At 45.8% G+C, this 25,976-nt stretch overlaps 1 protein-coding gene across 1 annotated transcript in view; it reads left to right on the top strand.

Moving 5' to 3' along the window:
* COMP (cartilage oligomeric matrix protein) overlaps positions 1-25,976 on the top strand; it is a 103,089-nt gene that overhangs the window by 21,274 nt on the left and 55,839 nt on the right. The window contains exon 3 of the mRNA XM_085640005.1: positions 5,458-5,509. Within this exon, the coding sequence (XP_085496131.1) occupies positions 5,458-5,509 (52 nt within the window). The remainder of the gene's footprint in view (positions 1-5,457; positions 5,510-25,976) is intronic.

Genomic DNA, 25,976 nt, shown 5'->3' with positions numbered 1-25,976 from the left:
GGGAAGTGTCCATTGCCCGTGTATAACTGAGCTGTCGGGGAATCTGTTCTTCCATGAAAAAAAATATTTTCCCAATTGCCAGGCAAAAAAAACCTATCACAGTTCCTAGGAGTTCTCCTTGAATGCTTTGAAAATGTCCTAACATTTGGAAGTTTGGTGCAAACAAGATGTAATCCTATGAGAGCAAAGATCTGCATGGTACAAAAACCTCAGGGGGAACACTATCCTTAAAAGTGAGACCAGCGTCAGATAAGACCCTGACCTCACACGAGGACTGTACAAAAGAGTACATCTTACTCTAGTTGCCAACCCAGCCAAGCTATTTTTCCTCCACGTCTGTACCTTTTGTAAGGTGACTTGCTGCCCATCTGCTGGTGCTGTGCGCCTCTTTGTGCGTTCATCTTCTCTCTGTTTATGTACTAAATAGCTCTATGAACAAAAACGAAACACCCAAATTAGGTTTGGAGGAGAACATCCCATTTTTAGAGGATGAATTTTCCTGAGGAGCGGCCGCGTATGTGGCAATGTCCACCCGCAATGAGACTTGTTGGTAGATCTTAGAGTTAAAACCAGAGCATGATGCTGGGGCCTTCTCTTCCTGAAGTTTCCAGTTTGGTACCTGCCTTCTAAATCCACATCCCCCCACCAACCTTCCCCAAAGTTAATCTTCAAAATGGGGGCTAAGGTGGCAATGCCAGGAGTCTTTTGAGGACAAGCTGAGAGAGTGGGGTCATGAAGGAAACATCCAACCAGGCTCCCTTGACTCCCTCTGGTCCTGTCTAAGTTATTCTCAACTTATGGAGTCGGCAAGCGAGCTACTGAGAGACAATTTATATAAGGTACATCAAATCTGAATTATTATTTGGCACCTAGTGTTAGCAGACCTGGCCCTGGCAGGATTCTAATCCTTGACCAGCTGTCTGTTTACAGATTCCAAATAAAAATTTACTGCAGAAGAGATGGCGCGTCCTAAAACATTTACGAGTTACTTGGCTTATATATAGTTTAAAGCAGATGCATCTTTCAAAGTGTACATATATTGATTTTGATAGAATACATTTTTCCCAGATTTTTATGTTTGTCTCCAGTGTTGCTGCTGTACCATGCACACAGCAAGCAAAGCAGCCCCTCACTTTTGAAGAGAGCTTCTGAAGTGTTGTGTCAGCTGTGTTGCCTGGATTCCTTTGGCGAGCCTCGTGATATTGCCATCTGTTTTTGTCATCAGTGATATTAGATGTCCAGAACTTTACAACAAACTCAGTCCTTGTTTTCAACAGTTCATAAAGGCATTCTTTGACGGTGCAAAGGCAATCTCCTGGGGCAGCTCAGCTCATCAAACGCTATTGACTGGATGTGTTTTATGTTGAAATCTGTTTATTGTGTTTGGGGTTGGACTCAACTACTTCCAATGAGCTGCAAATTTGACCCACAGTCAGGTGACTTGTGACCAAAAGATACACCCAAATGCCCCTCCCTCCCTCTCTCATCATGCAGTCGGGGTAGAATAAGGAAACACGAAGCCGTCCCTCCATCCTTCCACGCCCACTTCATGGCATTGAGTCATTCCAGGTTTGCGTGTGTATGCGGCATTCCACCTGGGATGATATGCAGGAATCGTACGTATCCAGAGCAGAGTAGCTATCTAAATACAGTTGAAAGGAAGGACAAAAAGGGTACCCAGGGCTTTTCAAGGTCTTTACGCTACTGTTCGACATACATCATCAATGTTTCCATCACTAGCAGCTTCCATATTTCATGTAGCTACTCTCTAGCGCTGAAGTGGTCTCGATTTACTCCAGAGTACTGTGTTGCTCTGTTTATCTGCATAAAGGTCTAGAGTCATCGCTTTCTCCTTGAGTGAATTCAGTGGGAATGTTTGGTTGTTAGGCAGGCCTATTGGTGTGTACGTTGAGGATCTAGGAAGCATGGTCTTGGAATATGCAATCAGTCGCTTGGAGAACATGCACCCAGTACCTGTGCAATTTTGGGGAGTGTTGTTATAAGTGGGCCAGCGGGTCTCTTTCTCCAAACTTCCTCCAGTAATCCTCCCGACAACTGTCCATCTGATGGACTCTGGCTGGGGTGTTCTACCAGTGATATGTTATTTTGGACGTTGACTCTCGTCCGTTTGAGCGCCTAACTGTCGAGTACGTCCTATTCGATATGTCTTCCCATTCTATCTGTGTGGATTTGTGCCCTAGTGCAATTTGCCCCATTTCTGAGCAGTTGATTTTCCTACCCCTGGTTTCTCTATCAGGGGGTTATTCAACTCTGGGACAAGGTTCTTACCCCCATCCTTCATCAGCAGCGATCTCTCATTATTTGTGAAGCTTCTCGATGCATGTGGTTTAATCAAGGGGTGTAGAACCCATTGTAGGATCTGACAATAGCAATACCTTTCAGACTCTGTAGGATTGATTTATTTTTTAATTTTGTCAAAAAGTGTGATGCCCGTATGGTGAAGGAATCACCAACTCTCACTTGTGCACCAGCAAACCATTTCCAGAATATGACTTTGTCTAAAGCTGGTGAAAAATTTAAGTTCCGATAGGGACCAGTTCCAAAGTCGTTTTTAAATCCAGGCAGAGCTTGACTCATTTAATTTATTGAATACGAGCACCTTTCAACCTATATTTGAGCTTTTGTTAGTGTGGGTCACATTGCAGTAATATTGGAGTTTGTCATTGCGAGAGTTCTTGACTTACTCAGTGGGTTGTTGGTAGGATTTGTGGGATTAGATTACCAGAGGAAGGTCAGAGTGGGTTTTTCAGCCTGTGTATTGACCAGTTATGGGATAGAAACCTCAATAATTAAGATAATACTAGATTTTCTACTGCTGCAGGCCCCAAGATTAGGACCACCCAATAACTTGGATCTTGGATTATCCCAGCTTTAGGGTCTCACGTTAGTTATGCTTTAGCGCCCCCAGTCTTTTGAAACTGGCTAAGAACAAGGTTAAATAGCCGGGGGTTAGAATTCTGGCATCTATGGGTCTCAGTGCTCCCAGACACCACAATATCCGCTCATGCTTTAGCCAGTGTGGCCACATTTATCGACCAACACCAGTGCGATGTGGACCTCCCTGGTATAGTGATGGACATTTTCCCAGAGAAGGGTGGGCTGCCATTACCTAACCATGAAGGCCTCTATGGCTCCATTCTAGTGGCGGCCTCCGCAGCGTGGGGATTATGTGAACATTTTTGCCAGGGTTGATTTTGTTTTCCAGTCTGGCCATGACTGAGACAGTTGCCGTCCGAGATATTATATCCAGAATATTGAGTTACTAGAATATTGTGACTGAAATGTGGAGGACCAAAATATTGCGAAGGTAAGTGTATATAGGTAAGTATATATTTACTATTCTCAACTCCATGTACCTTGAAGATATATATATATCTATATATGCATAAAGATATATAGATATATATATCATATTATATGTGGAGTTATGTATAGAAAATCTATGCGTATTCATAAATATTTACCTACCCATATTTAGCCTCTTGAAATATTGGTCACGATCTTTTAACTCGATATTCAGTTCATGATATTCGTAACCTACACCGACAGAGACCGCCTCTTACCCTTGCCAGAACCAACACCACCTGATCATGAGAAGTCTGAGAGGCATCTTAGCGTGTGCGCAATCTATATCTATCCCATATTTTTTAATTGGACAAATCTCACTGCTTAGGAGGTGGCTGACACCATCTAACTTGGGTTTCCAGTGCTTGTTGTTGATTTTCAAATAGCTCACTCCAAAAATTGGGCCTTCTGTCCATGCTGCCCTTGACCAGCTCTGCTTTAGAACTTTAGTCTATTTAAATATGTTAGATTTATATTTAGGGCTCCCAGTTTTCCGTTTTAACTGATTTTTACAGATAAATGCAGACTGAAAACTATTTATTTTCCGCTCTGTATTTATTTTTAAATACAGAAAAATACGGAAAATAGGTCTTCTCTGAATTATTTTTTCTACTGTCAATCATGAGTGCCAGGTCAGTAGGTGTACAGATTGAGAGGTTCATTTATCAGTTAAATAAATGTAGAAAAATACTCATTGCAGATACATTTATAGGGAAAGCACAAAATAAAAATGGATAAATACAGAAAAAATAAGCAAAAAATAAATATGGATAAATACAGACGGAAATGTAGAAAAAATAAATACCATAAAACCGGGAGCCCTAATTATATTCATTTTAATCACTTCACATAAGCAAGTTGATTTCTTTGTGAAAACAGGGACAAATGGAACGTATCTTAAATGTCTCATAGAAATATCCTCTGAAACGATTTACATTGCTTCCTGAATCCTATACCCTTGCTAGGGAATTAATAGACTTTTGTGGCTGCTCCCCCATGATTTTAATATAGTACAGTTTTGCAGTTGAATAATGACTTTACCTTCTATTTGGCGCACTACGCCTTTTTTTTCATTGATGGATTTTTCATGTGGGGCGTTTGTGTCGCAAGAAGCGGTAAAGAGCCTCGAAAAAGCAAAATATTTTTCAAATTCTTGCAATGATTCAGAGTTTGGGGAGGAGCCAGAACAGAACTGTACAAAACTGTAATGAAGCGTCAAGAGACTCCAGGCCGCCTTCCAGGCGCTCTAGACTAGGTCTGGGCTGAGCCTTTACAGTTTAACCGGATTGCGAAAGTCAGACGAATTTCTGGAAGAAGTTGCAAAATCCAGTTTTTAATTTCTATTTCAGCTGGTCAGATGCTCCACGAATTGCTGCGCAAGTTGCGGTGTTCTTTCTGCAGCCTGTATTTTGGAATCCTTGCAGGCACAAAAATAAGGAGATTTACGGATTAATGTAGAGTTCATTGGGAACGAATAATCCATCGGTTTATGAAGGAAAATGCTAATTCTGGGTCAAAATTCTCCTGCTGAATTTTCTCCTTCATAAGTTATAGTATGGCAGAGCCTGTGGTTTCACCAAAGAATTTAAAATTAGAGGATTTTTTTGTTACCAACAAACTCTAAACCAAGGTATTATTTATTAGCTAAAGCTCTATCTTCATATCTGTTCTTCTCAATCCAGGGATCTTTCCCGCCTTCATGTTGTTCCAGGAGGCCTGGCACTTAAAGGCCCTTTTTCAACTTCATCACTTCCTGTGCTTTCTCTTGGAGCAGGAAGTGGCGTTGGGTTAGCAAATTGTAGGGCTGGGAGTAGCCAGTGCTTGAAGGTGCTAGCACAGCGGTTGAGTCTGGGACCAACCTTGGACTTCAAAATTCTAAAATATTAGTACACTTGACTGTTATAATATTTATTACTTCATAGATCAAGATTTGAGCATGCTGACATAAAAAAAAGTTATTAGTAAAACCAAACTGTTTAAAGATTATAAATTGCTAAACAATTAAACGGATTGAACTAGTTATTTTCTTCTTCTTACCTGACTATTTTTAGTCCTTTATCAAGAGTTGACATATTCACCTTTTTTTAACAGATCAAGGAGATCATCTTCCTGAAAAATGCAGTCATGGAATGCGATGCCTGTGGTATGTTCATACATTTGAGAAGGCATTGGATATTATATGTTTAATGTTGTGTCCTATATTCTATCCCGATAACATGTCTGAGGTCTCTAGATGTTGAGTGTTTGGGAGGGTCTTTGTCGGGATACAAGTATCTCAAAGTAGGCTTGTTCTGGCATTCCTCAACATAGTTTGCTGTTTCCAAGAGACGGCCGACTCCACGGTTCTTCATTTGTACATAGTTGTCTTCTTTCCGGATAAGTACGTACTATAAGGTAGGTACTATGAGTTCCAAGGATGAGGCCTAGGCTCACTGTCTGAGACCTCTTGGATCCGGTGTTGATGAGATCAATGGCTTGGGATCTAACCCTTCACGGATGGACGTCACTTCCCATTCACTCTGCAATGGAGAACGGCTCAGTGTACGGTGGTCGAAGAAAGAGGCATGAAGTGGAATGTGGACTAGACAGCCCTGGTGTTCAGAAGACAGAGAGACAGCAAGTGTAGAGTGATGGGAAAAAGACGCATGAGTGGAATCAAGACTAGATTGTCTTGGTATTCCTCAGCATTCAGCAGAACCAGGAAAACCATGAGCCGCCTTTTTTTTGTTTTACTTCACAAATTAAGCACTGAACCTGGGAATCAGTGTTAGACCCTAGATATGGGCACATGTCTACAATAACACTTCTAAGTGCAGGGCCCAATTCTCAAAGCTGTTTGCTTGAGCGTGCATTTATGAGAGTGAATCCAAGTTTCTAATTGAGAAAAGTAGGTTCCACTTTTGGAAAAAGATTTAATCACAGAAGGATTTTCATGTGAGTAAATCTACTCAATGGGAGAGGAGTGGGAGGAGAGTAGGTGTGCGTTTTAAGGCAGCGAATTCATCTCCCCACAAACCTACACATGTTTGGCTAATAACAAATTTGTCTTAGATCTTTTCCCACCTTAAAAGGGTCAGACATTTTCTTCGGTCAAGGACTGGAGTAAAGTCCTTTCCATGGTTCAAAAGGGAAAGGTGCCCCCCCTAAGATAAGCGGGGTGTCTAGGAGTAGGGTTACGTCTTCGTAAAATATATTTTTGCCAGGGACAGCATTCATACTTACCCTCAAACGAAAATATAGGTGTACATATTTTCACACACAAAAATGACAAATTCCCCAACGTTTTCCAGGACTTAGCCTGGAAACCTACAACTGTCACGTGCTTCCAGGCGAACCTGGAAAACATTTGTGAATTCCTAAAATGACTAAATGTATATCCGTGCAAGAAGCCAACCTCTGGGCGTAGACTTCTTGCGCTTTTAGTCTTCTTGTGCAGACCGAGACAGTCAACAAACACTTTTTAGGGCGCAGGCAAGCAGCACAGTAGTAAGAAAGAATTTATTCAGAGAGCAGGGGTCCAGAGCTGGTGACAGCTAAGCCTGGAGGGAGCAGAAAGTGGAAGGCAGGAAACACAAACATACAGTGGTTGGGACTAGTGCCAAGATATACCAGGGCTAAGGCTTCAATGTGCTGGAGGATGTCCACCATAAATACAGCGTGGAGGTTCTTCAGCCCTAAGTCAAGACAAAGTGGGGGCTTTGATGCACCTTCTCAGGGCGCGAAGTCTAAACATCAGTTTTAGCAGAAATGCCAAAGCGCTGAATTAAATTTGCTGGGATTTTCTGAATTAGTCATAAAGCCACATGTACATAGATGAGTCCACAAGGCGAATGGCGATACATTTACGAGGCTGTCACATAATGCAGGGCTTGTGGGTGGGTGTGGCAGTGGAAATAGTGTTTCATCCTAGAAATGCAAACACTGAATCAACATTCATCATTAGAACATTCATAACTCCACGCCAGCCAATCAGACACTTCTGCTGTCATCCTGATGCAAACTGTCAGTCAAACCTCAGAACTAGTCAAGTTTGGTTGGACAGTGGTGTTAAGGTTCTTTTCACTCTTTTACTATACTTGTTAGCCAGTATCAAATAGACAGTCAAACATTCAGAAAAGGGTGTGCTTCTCACCAACAGGGAGGCATTGGCCTGACACAACAGAGGTGGGACTGGCCTTTGTGTGACCGAGTCCTGCGTCTGCCATCCTGCAGCACTGCAGTTCTAGTGGGGGATCGGGTTACCTGCCGTCAGTTTTTAGCCCCGGTGCCAATCAAGCTGGACCAGTGGCAAACAGTGCACCGCTTCCACAGTTCCATTTTGTTGAAATGGAGTCACCATTGAGTTCCATCCCTCTTCATCTCTTTTTACTCTAAGACTTCTGTTTTTACCAGAATTAATTAGTCATAAACAATGGTGACCAGTTCATACAAGTGAACGTAATGGTTGCCCTTGGAGGCCGGTTAAGTGTGGTACCAAATTTGAAGGGCAAATAAAAAAAAAACATTAAAATGTTAAAATGGTGTCAACGCTGATGGCATAGTTTGTTAGGTACCAGTTGCCATTTAGTGTAACTAAGTTAATATCCAAATATAAACTAGTAACACAAACTGTTCAGCTCAGTTGTTACTCTGTTATTTCCATGTGTGTGGACCTCCAAAACCTGCCACACATGGCTTGAGGAAGACAGTCTTAATGAAAGACAATGACACAAAGCCAATGACAAATATGGGGGAGAGTGGGCAGGGCTGCTAGTGCATACCCTAATACAGCATGCCTCGCAGAGCGAGCAGTGAATGCGCACTGCCGCTAGGGTCGACCAAAAATAAAAAAACTGAGTTGACCATACATTGTCCTTCCACACCACATTTCTAACATTGGCCAGGGTGTCAGCCCCACTCTTAACCGGATCTCTCTGACCCATGTACTGCCACGCTTCGCTCCTCCAACAGGGGAGCATTAAGAATATCAGGACCACCAAGTCTGCTTTTCCTCTTGACTCGTTTCCCTCAACTCTGAACGCCACGGAGATGAATGCAAACAAGGCAACGCTGATAAAAGCTAATGTGGACCCTGAACCCCCCACAAGTGAAGCCCCCATACCACGTTCAAGCCAAATTTATAGATAAACCTGTTCGTTTCCAACTTTCTAGCCTCCTTGAATCTCCCATCAGTCTGTACCCTGCCAACTGTACAGTGAGGAATTGGTTCTAGAAGCAACCCCAGATTACAAGCAACTGATTTTGGGTTACAGAGGTATCTGAGCCCTGATACACCTTTTGGTCTCTCTAACATTAGATCCTTTGATACTCAGTTTTCACCAATGCAGATGATAAGCAACTACTGGTCTGCTTCATGAGCACCTCCCCACATGCAGCAAAAATGCAGCGGAAACTATTACTAAGAATCTTAGATTCACCGTTAAAGCAAAGGCTTTAATCAGACCAGTTTTTAGTGCTTTCGTCATTACTGAGATCTTTTTTGCAGACAACGCACCCCGCCAACCTCCCCGTCAATGTAAGTTTCAAGTGGCTAATTTGCATTTTACACGACGTCTGACTCCTAAATGAGGTTTATAATTCAATCATATTGCTTTATTAACCTTCCTGCTTCCTCAAATTTGCTTGAAAATTCACCATTTAGCCACTCTTTTTTAAAAGTTTTCTTGGGGGGAGAATCCCCCCCCCAAAACCCTCATAGGTTGTTCTGACTCGCTTGCTACTCTCGCTCGCGGCAGTGCAATACGGCAATAATTTTACGGCACACCACTTTCAATTGTCACCAGCCGTCACTGATCTCCCGGTTACTGTTCAAGTTTGTCTTTTCCAATGTAAACCCCGATAGAGGCCTTACAGCCACCCTTACGGGACAAGTGAAATTCCCTGGGTATAAGTCTTAAACAACGAATACCAAACTACGCCCCCCCCCCCCCCCAAAAAGACACAGTTTCGAGAGCATGTTGGGTGTAGCCGCTACACACTCAATAACCGAGACCGGTCTCCCCGTCTGCTTACTCGGACTCGGAGAACGCTGATGAGAAACACGTTGGGTCTCCCCGCCTTCAAAGTGGGTCCAGCCTCTACACGCTCGGTCTCCCTGCTCACAGACCGGTCACCTGCCTTCATTCCCACGCCCGCCGAGATAACCATCAGTGTGCAGCCAGCAGCATTTCAGCACAGAGTCCCTAATCACACTGAACAGAGACATAGTGGCTATATAGGCAACACTCCCCCCAGTATGAAAAGTTAGCATGCACAATGGAATAAATAAACACACAACATAATTGTTTGTTGGGAAAAGATTGCTGCAGGTTTATTCCATACAAAAGTATGCAACATGGTGGGTTAGCTTATGGGCGATCCAAGGGCAGGCAGCGGTGACTGACCTATGCTGCCCTGCCCGCCTGATGAACCAAATTGCACTGCGGCCAACCCAATCAGTGCTACCAGCTATGATGGGATCCCCCTTCCTTGGATCCCGTGGACCATTGGTCCACCATCTTACTCATGCCCCTTTTTCGGGCGGAACGTTGCAAGGCCAGCCCCCGGTTGTTCAGGCTTACAACCGCCCTAAGGACTAGCGGGCGCCGATTATTTTCTTTTAGGACCCTGCCATAAGGACTCCTGGGATTTGGCACTAGCACCCCTATTGTGCGCCTGAAGAGGTACCCGTCTGTACTCTTCCGCCTCCGGATCGCCCTGTAACTTCGTCTGCAACACAAATTAAAACATTAAACAGTCCTACCTAACCATGCTCCCCAGCCAACACTCCGGTTATGTGGTAGGGCGGGAGATGGCGTGTCCGGCAACAAAGAGGGTGCCCAAAAGGCGGGGGAGGTGTAAGTACCTTCCCCCAACCCTCTGTGCGCCAGAAAGGACGCGGCCCGCGCGTCGGGCTGTGGGACTCCTCCCCAGGGTCCCAAGACTAGAGGGGTGTTTGTGTGCCTCAGTGGCACTAAGGTGGCCGCACTTTTAGTTGGCCCACTGCATGAGCCACGGGCAGCCGCATAACACCGAATCTCTGCCCCCGCATACAACCAGCACCATTCACATTACACACACCAGTGACTGCTGCACATACGGACATTGCATCACAGAACAGGGTAGCTGATTTACCTACACGACTGCATGAGTGGGAAAGCGATCAGCTGAGGAGGGACCGTGACTGAGACGGGAAGAACAGTCCTATCTTGCAGTCTAGAAGGGGGGGGGGGGTACACCTTAAACTCTGTCCTGCCCCCTGCCAGGGTAACATAATGCCATTATTCGGTGACCACTCTGTGTCTCACCCCCTTCCCTTAACCTTGTTAAACCGTGAGAAGTGCACAGCGGCGGGCCAGCATTGGCTGGGAGAGGGCCTGATGCGTCCCCCAGGGGCCCTTCACAAACACCAGAGAGCGAACGTTGTGCCACCTCAGGTGTGGGTAGTTCGTCCAGTCCTCTGTTTATTCATTGCGATATCTGTGATACATGCAGTTGTAATGCTCTCGCATTAGAAATACGGTATTCCAAGGGCAGGTACCCAAAAAAAACAATAGAGCGCCGAGAAAACGACCCGCAGCTAACCTGATCACATAACAGGAAACAAGAGAGAGCTGTTTATTGAGATCAAGACCAAACTTCCCTCTGCTGCGCAGGCCCCGCCCTTTTTTTCCCCAGTTCTGTTCAGGGAAGAAAAAAAAACACAAAGTCCTACCTGCCAATCAGACAAGAACAATGAGCCAAAGTAAAAAAATAAATAAATAAACGGAGCTCGGTGTCCCTGAAGCCAGCGCCGCACTCCGAATTAAAGTAAAAATAAATAAATAAATAAACAGAGCGCGGTGTCCCTGAAGTGGGTGCTTCGCTCCGAATTAAAGTATAAATAAATAAACGGAGCGCGGTGTCCCTGAAGCGGGTGCCGCGCTCAGCATGAACATACAACAACAACAAAAGCAGCCGCCATTGTCAAACTAAATAGTACTCACCCACTAGATAAAGCATGCCATGTTAGGAGCAAAGTAAAAGGTCCAGTCCTTATGGGTGGTAACAAATGGAGACAGGGCGGTAACAAGGCGGGACTAACAAGCCTCATAATGAATGGGAAGCCAGCGATTCCAGAGGCCAATGACACAAAGCCAATGACAAATATGGGAGGAGAGTAAGCAAGGCTTCCACAGCACACTTGACTACAGCATGCCTCGCAGAGCGAGCAGTGCATGCGCGCTGCCGCTAGGCTGGACCTAAAGAAGGGGAACTGGACATGGCCAACAATGGGGCACAGCTTGGGGGCAACTTCTTTTGTTAACACAGACTTCTAGAAAGCTGGTCTGTAAACCCAGCAAGGCGGGAAGAATCTTTCAAAGTGATCTGGGGTTGTTGAGGTCCGCTTGTTTGTTCTTTGAGACAGTAAAATCCGCTCATATAAAAAATAAAAATCAGTGCAGTGTTTAACAATCTATGCTAGTGAAGTTGGCACAAAATAACCTATTTGTATATAGCGCTTTATAATGCACGTCTGCTGTTTTGAAGCGCGATAATCAAGTGTTACTAGTTTCTGACCTGAGCCTGCAGTGCTGGAAAACAGCTTCAGTGAGCATGGGCTGTCTTGTGCGCCCTTCATCCATGCCCTGGAGAGCGCCTTCTGCATGTCCCGTTGAACACTCGCTCGATGCATCGTCATCTTTTCCAGTCCGCTCACTCTAAGAATCCAGGCCACAGTTTACCAGCCCCCTCAAGTGGGACAAGCACTTTCGGAGTGGACAATGACTGTCCACAGCCTGGGTGCTGCTTGCGAACCCACAAAGAGTGCAGCGCCTCAGAGCCCTTTTTCTTCCCACTTCCAAACAACTTTCTGAAAAGTGGGCCACGGAAACCGGCTTTTTCCACACACAGACTCGGGATCTTCCTGGAAACCTGAAGGACAGTTTGACCCAGGGCTTTAAGTGGACCGGGTCTCACCGATGCTGAGCACCAGCAGTTTTTAACTTTTTAAAACATAAATAAAAGGCATAGTCATTTACAATGCCAATAGCTTAAAGTCGCGTAAATGCGAGACCTATTGCATTGCAAATTCTTGTTTAAAGGAGGCCTCGAAACGGGTCTCTATCGGGCTCTGTTTTGTGCCCTGGCACAGGCGGACTGCAGTGACAGGAGGCACATCCATGTACACTGCTCACTTCTCACTAGTGGAGAAGTTAAGGCATGACATCATGCCAGGTGAGCGTTGGAGGGGAAGGGAAATCCTTTAAGGAGAATCATTTTCTCTCTGGATTTCCCTTCTCTTTTTGAAACTCAGGAGCAGCAACATTGTCGTGGTGTCACCAGAGCTTTAAGTGGAAGCTTTTTCAATATTATATACAAGCCATAGCTGCTGCTTATTTATCTTATGCAACTAACAACCTTTGACAAAGCCAATAGTCGTGACTTGTTGTAGGTTTGATGTTACTTGTTGTATCATATATCTGGATGCAATGAAAGAAACAGCAAAATACAAGTCGGGCGGCACACTATGCTAAACACAGATTTTTAGGTTATGTGTTTTAAGCCACGCCCTTAAATACATTGGCCACGCCCCTTTGAGACCCCCCCCCCAGCTTTTTCATCCCACATAAAGCCCCGGTTTGACCCCGACTGCTCCATGGATCACCCGGGAGTTTCTACCCGCAGACACCGGACTGTTCTCTTCGTCCCACTTTTACGGATTGTTTGGGGTAAATTTACCACTTGCTGTACATGCTTGAAATGTGCATATTACATACACACAATGTCGAGCGCGATAGGTTCACGCTGTGCAGTGGTTGGAAATTTTTAGTTACGCATTGAACTCTCTGAGCTGTGAGGTCCATGTGATATTACACCGTCTACCAGTCAGGGACGATCAAAGGCATGAGTAAAGTGGGCAGTTGCCCAGGGCCCCCACCTTCCAAGGACTCCCCTGTGAAAGTGAACTTTCTCTCTATTTGACCTCCGCCTATTCTATGTCTTTCTCGCTAACCCCCTCCCCCCCCTCCCCTCTTCCTCTCTCTGCCTAACTCTACTCAGTCAGTCTCTCCACTCAGTGTCATCTTAACGATCTTTGGGGTCCAGGTCTTGCCATATTTCAACTGCTGTGCTACTCTGTTCAAGTTTAATATTTAGTATTGTTTGGCATCACAGAGGGCATGCATTATTGTAATTGCATTTATATAGCGCTTACTACCCCTGACGAAGCGTCAAAGCGCCTTTTGGCAATTATCAGGAAATGGTTAAAAAAAAATCACATTTGTCCCGTACAGATGCCCCCAAAATGTCTTGCCTGGGGCCCCCAAAGACCCTAAGATGTCACTTCTACCACCGCCTTTCATGCTTGCAGGCTTCGTGTCTGGCAAGAAGTGCCATACCAGCTCTGGTTATGACCCCCTTTTGGGGGTATGGAAGGGTGTAGGGGCCTCGGTGTAGGTGTGGGGGGCGCATTTTAGTGTTTTGGGGAGAACGAGAACTGTTTTCTACGTCACAGTATTGGAAGAGTTAAATAAAGGGACTGCTCGGGTTTATTGGGGCGCTTCTCCCCAAGGTTTGGTTGGGGGGGGGGCACCTGAAATCTCCCCGAGGTGGCAGCGAGTGGCTCGTGACTGTCATCGTAGCCGCGAGGCAGCTTTGTAGGGAGAGACCATGTGTACGTGTTACTATGTATGCCTTACTGTTGTCGAAAGTACATGTAGTCAAATGCTACTATTTTCAAGGTGGATCAAAAACGGTTTTGTGTTTCAGAGTTTAAGAAAAGCAGGTGCTGTGAATGTTATAATAATAGTGTCATCGATTAAATACAAACTCCACGTGCCGTGCTGCTGACGGAACTGCCTCTTGGTGGTTAAATATTAGCGGTAGTTAATATCTAAGTTTGTGGTACTCATTTTATCTGCTCACATAGATGAAAGTAGGAGGGACTCATTCGAACGCGTGTTGCCATGGTAACACTGAAAGCTCTAGAGCAGTCGTTTAACCCGAAGAGCTGTCTTACCCTCGCAGGACAAAGCCCATCGCCAGAAACAATATTAGAAGTTTTATGTAATTTGCGGAGTATATAGCGCTGTATGCCATAGCCAGGGGCGGCTGGTGGAATTTGAAACTGGTAAGGCGTATGCAGAGCGAATCAACGCATGCGAGCGAGCGCAGCGAGCGAGGCCAACGGCAATAAGGGGGGCTAAGGGGGGGGCATCTTTTTGGTAAGATTTTCAGCACTATATCTGTGATAAATGGACTAAAAATTCAGTAGTTCTAGGCATTCATAAAGGAAAACTCAAACATTATTTCTGGGTTGCCAAGCAAGTCTGACTTCTGACGAGGGCTAGGGTACTAAGCAAGACTGCTTTGGCTCTACCCTTTCCAATAGAAAACACTAGTTAGCGATGTGAACAAGTTCAATGGAAAAACCTGGGGTCGAGGTAGAGTCCCTCTCCTGAGTAAGAAATTTAAAAAAGGTTGGCAAATGGTGCATTTTAAAGCAAATGAATGCAGCGATAAAGCAAGGCTTATTAAGCAGTGGGAACGTATAGTCTTGAAATATTAAAACATTAAAAACTGCCCTGTATCTTCTTGCATTAATTTGTTCCACAGTTACTGTAATATGTAAATTGTACAGCATGACAACTTTAGCCCTTTAAAATGTATGCTTAGCTTGCCCAGTGTCTTGCACTGCATGCAGCATTAACTTTGGAAAGTGATTGCTCAGATCCAGCACTCCACAGAGCCAGAGCCAACGGCTGCAGCTTCTCTCGCCTCAGGACTGGAACAAGCTTCCAATGCACAACACAGCCACCTCCTCAGTCCTTGAATTCCACAAGAAACTGAAGACATGGTTCTTTACTAGACCTCAGACTCAATCTGCTCAGCTCCCTTCTTAGCTAGCACCTAGATACCCTTAAGGGTGAGTTGTGCGCTCTACAAATAGTCGTCACAACATAGCAAAGGGGTCTGCGAAGGCCGCTTCCAGTGGAGCACCGCTAGTCATAGTGAGGGAAAAGTGTCTTCGTGCATAGGCTTTGCTACGGACAGTTTTTAGCTTAGCTGCTAATAGGCCTCAAGCGTTTCCCCATCTGACGTCCATAACACTGTCTGATATGAGGCTAGGTTTTTTTCGCTGCATTCTTGTAAAGTACTGCTCAATTTATAAAGGTATGAGCCCTTGGCGGTAGGCCCATATGTAACCTGTAATGTCACATTCAGCCATCTGTTTTTGTTGTTGTTTTTTTTGCATATTTATATAGCGCGAACTCGACCCGAAGGTATTGGAGCGCTTTACATGAGCACCGTATTAACATTACACGTTCAGGCACGGGGAGATGAAGTGATTTGCCCAGAATCACAGGATGTGGACGCGACCTCGAGGCTCTCACTCTGGTTTCCAGCACCAAAGTCGGCAGTTTAAGCCGACAAATCACATCCTCTCCCCAAATCTGTTGATGTGCTCGCGCATGATCAGCTTACTCAGCGTGAGCTACCACTTTACAAGGTAGAACACAGGCATGCAGCTGAAATTACTTACTGAATCAGCCATACATGTGTGGGATGCCTCACTGATAAAATGTTGTGCCTAACCAGCCGTTAAAAACGTTAGCTGTGTCCACGCTCTGTGAGAACCTTTGAAGAGCTGCAAAAGCAGACACGTGCTGTATTCAGATTTGTGACCATCCTCTGTAGCTGCAAAAAAGTGACGTGTAGTACATTCCACCCCGGGTGTAAGTCAGACCGCCATCTAACCTAGACTGCACAGACTGCACCGACTTTTATCTGCAGCGCTTTCTCCTGTGATCCTTCATTCTACCCGCAGAACAGTACACACGCCATTTCCGGAGTGGAGCACGCGCACAGTGTAATGGACCAGCACAATGTCCAATTGAAGATCCAGAATGCTGACAACGCTGAATGGGCCTTCCTGTGTGGTGCTATGCAGCTCTACAAAGCAGAAGTTCGTTTTACCCGCAGTGGCACCGAGCCGCATGTGCTTCTGAAGCCCATCTGGCATGCCTTCACTCCATGATTAGACATCGACAAAACAGGAAATGTTTCCAAGTCTCAGTTGAAGGTAACTGGCAGTGCTGTTTCTTGGTGACCTCTTGGACTTTCACTTTTTACTGTGTTCTCGTACACTTCACAAGTTGCCTGCTCACTCCCTCCTCTTCCCCGCACTCACCTTGCCTGCTCACTCCCTCCTCTTACGTTGCTGTTCCTGTCACCTGCCAGCAGCGCCAGGATTGGCTTAGGGCACGGTTACTGCTCGCCCGCGTGCGTGCCCATTAGGAGACCGAGGTTTGAGCCTTTGCTCAACAATCGGTCTCCTAATGGGCATGCGCCAGCCAGAGCACACACTAGTGCGCATGACTGGGCACGGAGCGAAAATTCGCTCACCTTCCCCAATCATGCGCACTTGTGCTGCTGCCTGTTGCCCCTGCCTGGTCCGTCTGACCATCATGTCAGTCAACATGACGCCGGACCGCCCACCGGCGGTCCGACGTCATGCTGACTGACATGATTGTCAGTTCTCCCTCTGCTTCTTTGAACTTAAGTAAACTGATTCAGTTTACTTAAGTTCAAAGATAATACCCATCAGTCTGTGCACCCCTGCTCGTGTACACCAGAGGCCTGCCTAGGCTCCGAGGCAGCCTTTGCAATCACACTCTAGGGGAGAGTTTAAAGAAGACTCGTGTGGGGGGCACACTATCCCCTGTGACCCCAGGTATACTGGCTAGTTCTCCCCTTTTAAAGGTGTCGCCCTCATCTTCAATTAAAATATTGCTGTATGGTGTCATTTCATGCCTATATACCCAAAGCATCTCTTACTCCCGGGCTTACCCGATCGCCTTTCATTTGTCACCGGTGACTCTCTCCCCCATCCTCAATCCTCATTTCCTTTCTGCCCCTCTGTAGTGCTTTGACACAACTTTGGGGCGTTTAAGCGCTGCACAATGAGATAAAATAAAAAAGTAATTGTATTTATTGAAATTTTACACAATACAAGACATCACTTGCTTCCTCAGTCCAGCAACATGGAAAGTACATAACATAATATGAATAACAGAAGCATTAATATAAATAACAAAAGAGGAAATAAAAACCAATTATAATCATAAAAGAACCACAGCAGTGTCTACAGAAATTCACAATGAATATGTCTATCCTTTATACATACACAAGGAACTTACTATCTATTGGTAAATGGGTTTCCTGCAACAGGGCAATGTCTATAATTTGTCGTTTTAGATACGCAATGACATTCCGTACCTTGCGGAAATTATTAAGACCTCTGACATTCCATGTCAGATACCTGATCAGGTGTCCGTCGTGTTGGGTCATCGTAGTGATGTCTGGGGATCTATGGTGTGCCTGACTATCTCTGTGGTGTCCAACCGAGTCAATTGGTTAGCTTGTCTAAAAAAGTTACATTTAATTTTGTATTTGAAAAAATTGTCTCAAGGATGGGCTTAAATGCCAGGCTCGGGTTGCGAGTGGCAAGGCGGGTGGGTACCACGGGAGGCTTCCTTGACACCTGGTACACTGCTGGCTCATGTGCAGGGCCGGACTGGCCGTAGCGGGCACCGAGCAATACTCCGGTGGGCCGCATGTTTGGGGGCCGGTTTTGGGCCCCTGGGGGCCGTTTTTGTTGCAGGGCCGTTTTTGCAGCAAAATCGGCCCTGTAACAAAAACAGCCAATAACCGGCCCTGGCAAAGAGCTCAGCGGCACCCCCAAACCCCCGGGGGAGGGGGGCGGCCGAGCACTTTGCCAGGGCCGGTTTTGGTTCCCAGTCCGGCCCTGCTCATGTGGCACGGCTTGAGTGCTTTCAGGGTGGTGTGGGCAGCTCTGCACAAGAAAGGGAGCTCGGCAGACAGCAAAACAAGCCTCCGTACTTTCAGCTGAGAGCGTGCCATAATTTATTCTCAGCTCTAAACGTTGTTATCAAAAATGTAGGGCGGCCTCTTACTGCCCTGCATTGCCATTCTCTTTGTAAACAACATGGAGTGCTGGACTGAAGCAGCCCATACGAATGCAGTTCAGGGTGCCGCAGTCTCCTTCATTGCACCCCTGTCCTGACTGTGGTTTCCCCTCTTACTCTTGCACTACTATGTAAAGCACCGCATTGCATGATACCCTTATGCTCTGTACCGCTGCTCGCCTCTGGCTCCGTTAGTGCTACTTATCTATTAAATTCTCCACATATTAGTTGAAATGCACTACTACCCCTGGTTGCTTCCGTTTACAGGCAAGTCCTGCTATACTTGGCATGCACGTACCGCAGGTCTCCCTTACCCCACCGCTCCCTCTGCAGATATTGAACAAAGAGCAGGGACGGGGGCGCTTCGAAGGTCAGCTAATTTGTTTATGGTCTAGGGTCATCTTTTAAATGTAGTGTTTCAAAAACATGCTACGGCCATCTCTGTTGGGGGTGTTTCATTTCTCTGCTACAAACAAGTTTTTTTCTGTTCCTAGAAGAGGTATTCACGTCTTGTTTTTAGGCTGAGCCTATAGCGGCAGCGTGCACTCGCTGCTCGCTCTGCGAGGCATGCAGTAATGGAGTATGCAGTGAAAGCTCAGTGGAAGCTCCGCCCACTCTCCACCCATGTTTTTATTTGGCTTGTATCATTGTCTTTCGCAAATGCTGCCTTCTGATTGATTATGAGGCTTGTTAGTCCCTCATTATTATGGCCATGTCGTCATTTGTACCCTCCCATGGTTACTGGCCCCTTTACTTCGAGTGTTACACAGTACGGTACGAGTTGTTTAGACTCCGAGCACTACTTTGTGCCTGCCTTCTCGCCCTCTTCTCCCCCCGCCAGCACTCCCATTGTCCATGCTTCACTCTTTTATACCTGCCTTCCATCTATTTGCACGCTCTTTTTGTTTGCCCAACTCTTCTTGCCATCTGTCTCATTTTATTTTTAGGTCGAGCCTAGTGTTGCAGCCCATGCGCTGCTTGCTTTGTGAGGCATATTATAGTACGGTATGTTGTGGAAGTGCCGTGGAAGCCCTGCCCATATTTTTCATTGGCTGGTGGCATTGTCTTTGGTAAACGCTGGCTTCCGATTCAATATGAAGATTCTTAGTCCCTCCTTATTACCGCCCTGTCTCCTTTTGTGACCGCCCTTTAAGACCGGATCATTTATTTGCCGAGCGGGCTGCTTTCACTTTAGCGGCTGCGCTTGTTTATTTAATTAATTAGCCACACAGGCCGAAAGGGAGCTTTTCTAGTCACTAATTTAACAAGCATTTGTACCACCATCACCAGTACCACCACGACCACTACCAGAACCGCCACCAGTACCACCACCACCAGTATCACCACCAGTACCACCAGTACCACCACCACCAGTACCGCCACCAGTACAACCACCACCCCAAGTACCACTACCCCAAGCACCATGACCAGTACCACCACCACCACCAGTACCACCACCACCATTACCATCACCACCACCAGTACCACCACCACCACTACCACCACCAGTCCCACCAGTCTCACCACCACCACCACCACCACCACCACCAGTACCACCATCATCACTACCACCACCAGTATCACCAGTACCACCAGCAGCACCACCACCAGTATCACCAGTACCACCACCAGTACCACCACCAGTACCATCACCAGTACCACCACCAGTACCACCACCACCACCACCACCACCAGTACCACCATCATCACTACCACCACCAGTATCACCAGTACCACCAGCACCACCACCACCACCACCAGTATCACCAGTACCACCACCAGTACCATCACCAGTACCACCAGTACCACCACCAGTACCACCACCACCAGTACTAACATCACCACCACCACCACCACCACCACCACCAGTACAACCACCACCACAACCACCTGTACCACCAGCAGTACCAGTACCACCAGTACCACCACCAGCAGTAGTGCCACCACCACCAATACCACTACCACCAATACCAACACCACCAGTACCACTACCACGAGTACCACCTGACCAGTACCACCACCGCCACTACCAGTACCACTACCACCAATACCGCCACCAATACCACCACCGATACCACCCCCACCAATACCAATACCACCACCAATACCGCCACCACCACCACCTCCGCGCCTCTCGCTCACTAGTAATAGCGGGGGCACTGTACCAGGCCGGAGTTGCAGCCGAGACCATACCTCCCTCCCTCCATGCATGCCATAGAGCACAGCCCGCCCTGCACCAGGAGGTGAAGCCAGGGCCCTACTACAGCTGGAGTGTTTATTAGGCCAAAGATAGCAATAACATTACGCAATGCCACACTGCACAGTCAAATCATGGAGAGGGCAGGAAATACCCCCCCACCCGCTCTTCCTCCTAAGCCGCTTCAGTGTAATCACAGAGCGAAAAGGTGTTGGAGCGCGTTGTTAGTTTTTATTGCTCAAATCATACGTAACTCTCACTTCACACTTTGTGTCTGTGTAATTTACAACACTTACACATCTTCACTATGCTATTTATCACTACTTGGATGACGTCGCAGGCCGGTCTCTTCCTCTGATATTTACAATCTAACATGCGGTCCAGAAGGCCCTTTATTGCAATGCAATAGGTCTCACATTTGCAAGAGTTAAAAGCTATTAGTATTATAAATGACAATGCCTTTTATTTATGTTTTAAAACCCAAAACATAAATAAAAGGCATTGTCATTTACAATGGCAATAGCTCAAACTCGCGTGAATGCAAGACCTATTGCATTGCAAATGCTTGTTTTCTTGCTCTCTGTGTTTAGCTCTCCCTTTCCTTCTCGGTCTCCCTCCCCACTTTTCGCCCTTTTGCTATAACTGTATATCTACGTTTCTACGCCGTGGTAAGGATGGTGTTTCTTACTGTGATGGGAGTATATTTTAAATGGAAGAAAGGGTGCAGGAGTCTGACGTAACAAAATGAAAAAGAAAACAAGATTTACTGCAAATCAAAGTTTATTTTAGAATAGTGGAATTTGCCTGATCATTCAAACACAGACGCTGCTAACTAGATTTGGTGGACGAGGGGTCTTTAATGATTGACAAGTCAAATGGCCTTGAATAGACGGAGGGGAGGCACACAATCAGGAATGTGGGGTCCAGCTGCTCGAACCGCATACTTAGAAAGTTTGCATAACCTTTCCCACCCGAATGTGGCAAATGAATTCCCCTGAACTGCAGCACCTTGTACCCCAGATTAAAACCCAAGGCTAGCCTGTATTTAAAATGCCTTTCGTCAAAGCGCTGGGGAAGCTGGTGCGACTGGGCGAGTCTGCTTCCGGCTTCAGCATGAAGGTGCTGGGGTGCTCAGTCCTGCTGATACTGTGGGCCTGCTGCGGTGCACAAGGTAAGATGTAGGGGCCAAAGAACGACTACAGGAATACTGGACCAGGTATAGGGGATGGGAAACAACCATTACAATGCAGTCATTACAACGCACTACATTTACAACGCAGTCATTACAACACAACTGCCTTTACATTGCCTGATATTACAACATAGCCATTACAAAGCATGTCACTACAACGCATGCCATTACAACGCATTATAAGGTAAGTAATGGGGAATAGTAATTTTACCCCTACACTAGCCAACACTTACCCTACTGTTGCACTCACTGGAGTGGGAATAGTAATTTTTACCCCTACTCTATCCAACACTTACCCTACTGTTGCACTTACTGGAATGGGAATAGTAATTTTACCCCTACACTATCCAACACTTACACTACTGTTTTTTTTTTTTGTAAAACATGTTTATTGGCATTTTAAATTATTACATACATCACATCTTATATTACAGATGGCATTGGCGTACAAGTGATCCCGCACGAGGACATAATACTGTGACATAAGAGCATGGGGTTTGGAGGTCGTTGAGCCTTTACGCTCTGTCTGCTAATTGGCGATGACCCTCATGGGTCTGTGTCCCTAGACAGGTAGCCTTCACGCATGTCACGCGCCGCATCGCACTGGGGGTGTGATGTGCCTGGTCTCCCCGCACCGGGGGCTCATAGAGGTTTTTAAATATCAGCCATATGTGAACCGTGAACAAACTTGGGGTAGAAAAACTGGGATGAACTGTGTCTGATGTTGTGATTACGTGTATGTGGACGCCTGAGAACATCCAACACTTACACTACTGTTGCCCTAAAAGTATTATGCATTGTAATGTTATGTGTTGTAATGGTATGCGTTGTAATTGAATGCGTTGTAAGTGTAGTTTCTAAAAATGCGTTGTGATGGCATGCGTTGTAAAATGATGCATTGTAATGGATGTTGCGATGTAAAAACTGCGTTGTAAAAGTTGGCGCTGTCCTATTCCCCGCATTCATATCTTGGAAAGTCTTAGCAAAACTGAAAGCAATATCTTTATCTACAGGTCGAGACAGCATGAAAAACATCTCTCTTTTTCTGGTAGTCACGTTGAACAATCACAGATGCCTTCGTCCTAGGTGAAACAGATGTGGTAGCTTTACCGGGCATGCTTTGGAAGTAATGCGATTCTGGAAAAGGACTAACATACGATTAAATTATACAGTCAAATTCATTAAAATGTAGAACGTTATCCACGCTAATGTGAAGTAGAATTGAAGCAGTGCCCTGACCATCACGCAAAGCCCTTGAGAAGTCCACAAGTTCTGGGTAGAAAAGGTATTCTGCTTCCTGGTCACTGTCTGTCTTCTCACATTAAAATGAAAATAGATTTTAAACAAGCATTTGCAATGCAACAGGTCTCGCGGTTATGCGAGTTTAAGCTATTTGCATTGTAAATGACAACGTGTTTTATTATGTTACTAAAACCAAAACATAAATGAAAGGCATTGTCATTTACAATGCCAATAGCTCAAACTCTCGTAAATGTAAGACCTGTTGCATTGCAAATGCTTGTTTTTTTATGTTGGCCTGGGGCAGCTGCCACAGGATGGAACAGAGAAGATAAACACATTTTTCAAGGTTTGCTGGGAGGCTGGTTGTTCTGCCTGAGCCCTTCTTCCCTAATTTTTCCCTTCTTTCCTCTGCTGTCCATTCAGTGCTTTTCCTTAACTCTCATTGTCTTGCCTCAGCCCTTTATCCCTGATTTTTCTAGTCCTGTCACAGACTGTAGTTTCACTTTTGGTTAAACATTAGCAAAGCCAATAGATCTGCCTAAACACTTATAAGGTCCCAAAGGCGAGACCTGTTGGCTATGTCTGTGCTTGTTTTTTTAAATGTATTTGGTAAAGTGCAACACTACCCAAAAATTCGTTTCCAGGCGCTAAATAGAAGTAAGACTGTGGTACAGGAAAAAGGGCGAGAGATATGGGAAAAATACAGGCAACTTGTAGGAAGAGGGTAACACAAGAGAAACGTCTTAAGGGTCTTGCAGAGGTATTGCTGTTTGTTTTGTAGGGTAACTAGGCAGCTGGTTCAGGAGCTTTGGGGATCAAGATCCCAAAGGAGATATATATCTGGGCTTTGAATCATTGGTGCAAGAGGTTTTTCTGAAATGGCCCCTGCATCTTACCTCTAATGACACTTCAGCCACCCTAAATACCAGCACGTCCATAGTTCTTTCCTATAGGCACCGGTGCCACTGCACCCACTGCACCGTCGATATCCACGCCCCTGTCACCAGTGACCTAAGACGTTCCCACATCACCAGTGCCTCGTGTGCAGCTTCAGGGCATCCCATCATTGCCATGGTGGGTTTCGCAGAGGGCGTGAAAGCCGCCCAACCTGGCTCATGAATAGACAATGAGCCGGCTGTTCTGAAGCAGTGGGAGGAATGTCCTGGGGTGGAAAGAGGACAGAAGATTCTGGCCAAGATGCACAGACATGAAAATAATTTATCAAAAAAGAAAAAAAAAGTTGAGCTTCGAAATTAGATCACGGAAACACATTTTATACATGGACCTAATGAGGAATTAATTTTGCAATTTTCATCAGAAATAACCACAGAAGAGACATGCATTGTGTACACTCCTAGTCAGACTGCTTTAGACTCCTCATACATTTAAAAGACGAGCATCTCAAACCTCGAAATAACACAGATATATTGCTAGACAGAAATACTTAATTAGAAGTTTTCCTACTGTGCCGGGCATATCAGGAGTGAGTAATATATGTTATGTCCATGAGATATTTGTATTTCATCCTGAAACCTTTTGCAGTTGAAAAGCCTTGATTTCCCAATGCAGGGTTGTTTATTGCTTTTTTGTATCCTCCATTTTCTATACTTGAAGCACAAGCAAATGACGCCCCCTCCCAAGCTTTCCTCAGACCCACCCACCAGCACAATTCTTCTACTAAGAGCCGGACGCCCTCTTCTACAGCCAACAGTGGCGTCTGGCACAACCAACAGCGTCATCTAGCACAACCAACAGCGTTGTCTAGCACAGCCAACAGCGGCGTCTAGCACAACCAACAGCGGCGTCTAGCACAACCAACAGTGGCGTCTAGCACAACCAACAGTGGCGTCTAGCACAACCAACAGTGGCGTCTAGCACAACCAACAGTGGCGTCTAGCACAGCCAACAGTGGCGTCTAGCACAGCCAACAGCGTCATTTAGCACAACCAACAGTGGCGTCTAGCACAACCAACAGTGGCGTCTAGCACAACCAACAGTGGCGTCTAGCACAGCCAACAGTGGCGTCTAGCACAGCCAACAGTGGCGTCTAGCACAACCAACAGTGGCGTCTAGCACAGCCAACAGTGGCGTCTAGCACAGCCAACAGTGGCGTATAGCACAACCAACAGTGGCGTATAGCACAACCAACAGTGGCGTCTAGCACAGCCAACAGCATCGCCTAGCACAACCAACAGCGTCATTTAGCACAACCAACAGTGGCGTCTAGCACAACCAACAGTGGCGTCTAGCACAGCCAACAGCATCGCCTAGCACAACCAACAGCGTCATCTAGCACAACCAACAGTGGCGTCTAGCACAACCAACAGTGGCGTCTAGCACAGCCAACAGCATCGCCTAGCACAACCAACAGCGTCATCTAGCACAACCAAAGTGGCATCTAGCACAACCAAAGTGGCATCTAGCACAACCAACAGTGGCGCCTCTAGAAGTGATTATATGGGGGGTGCACACTAGGGGCCACAGATACAACTGGTGGGGGCCACCTATAACATGCAGTTATTGTGGACACCTGTGTAATAAAGTATGTAATATATATATAAATATTTTTTATTTTTTTTGGTTTTTGTTTTTGTTTTTATTTTTCATCGGAAATGCAGTGTTTTTCATTTCAGAATAAGTTTAGTGCTGTTTGATGAATCTTCACTTTCAATAAAAAAGTTTATCCAACTCCTCTATTTCCTGGAAAGTTTCAGGGTGATCCATCAAGTGGAGCCGGATAAAAAGTTAAGGTTCAACTAAGGTTCCAAATTTATGGATATGTAGAGACGCAGGGACACAGCGGATAGGCAGATCGAAAGAGAAGGTCTGATTGGCTGCCTCAGATCAACAATGATGTTTGGCAGCCATTTTAGGACTCAAGGACTCAGAGGGGGCAGGGAAGGAATATCCAGACCCAACAGGCCTTGCGGGGGTGTCCCCGAGGAACCCCCCACTGAGGCCAAAAGTGGAAGTTCTATGTGCTATGTGCTGTTAATTTTTTTATTTATTTGAATCCCTCCAGGTTGGATCA

Source organism: Triturus cristatus, chromosome 12, assembly GCF_964204655.1.
Source record: "Triturus cristatus chromosome 12, aTriCri1.1, whole genome shotgun sequence".
Lineage (NCBI taxonomy): Eukaryota > Metazoa > Chordata > Amphibia > Caudata > Salamandridae > Triturus > Triturus cristatus.
This window is presented reverse-complemented; position numbering and strand designations above follow the sequence as displayed.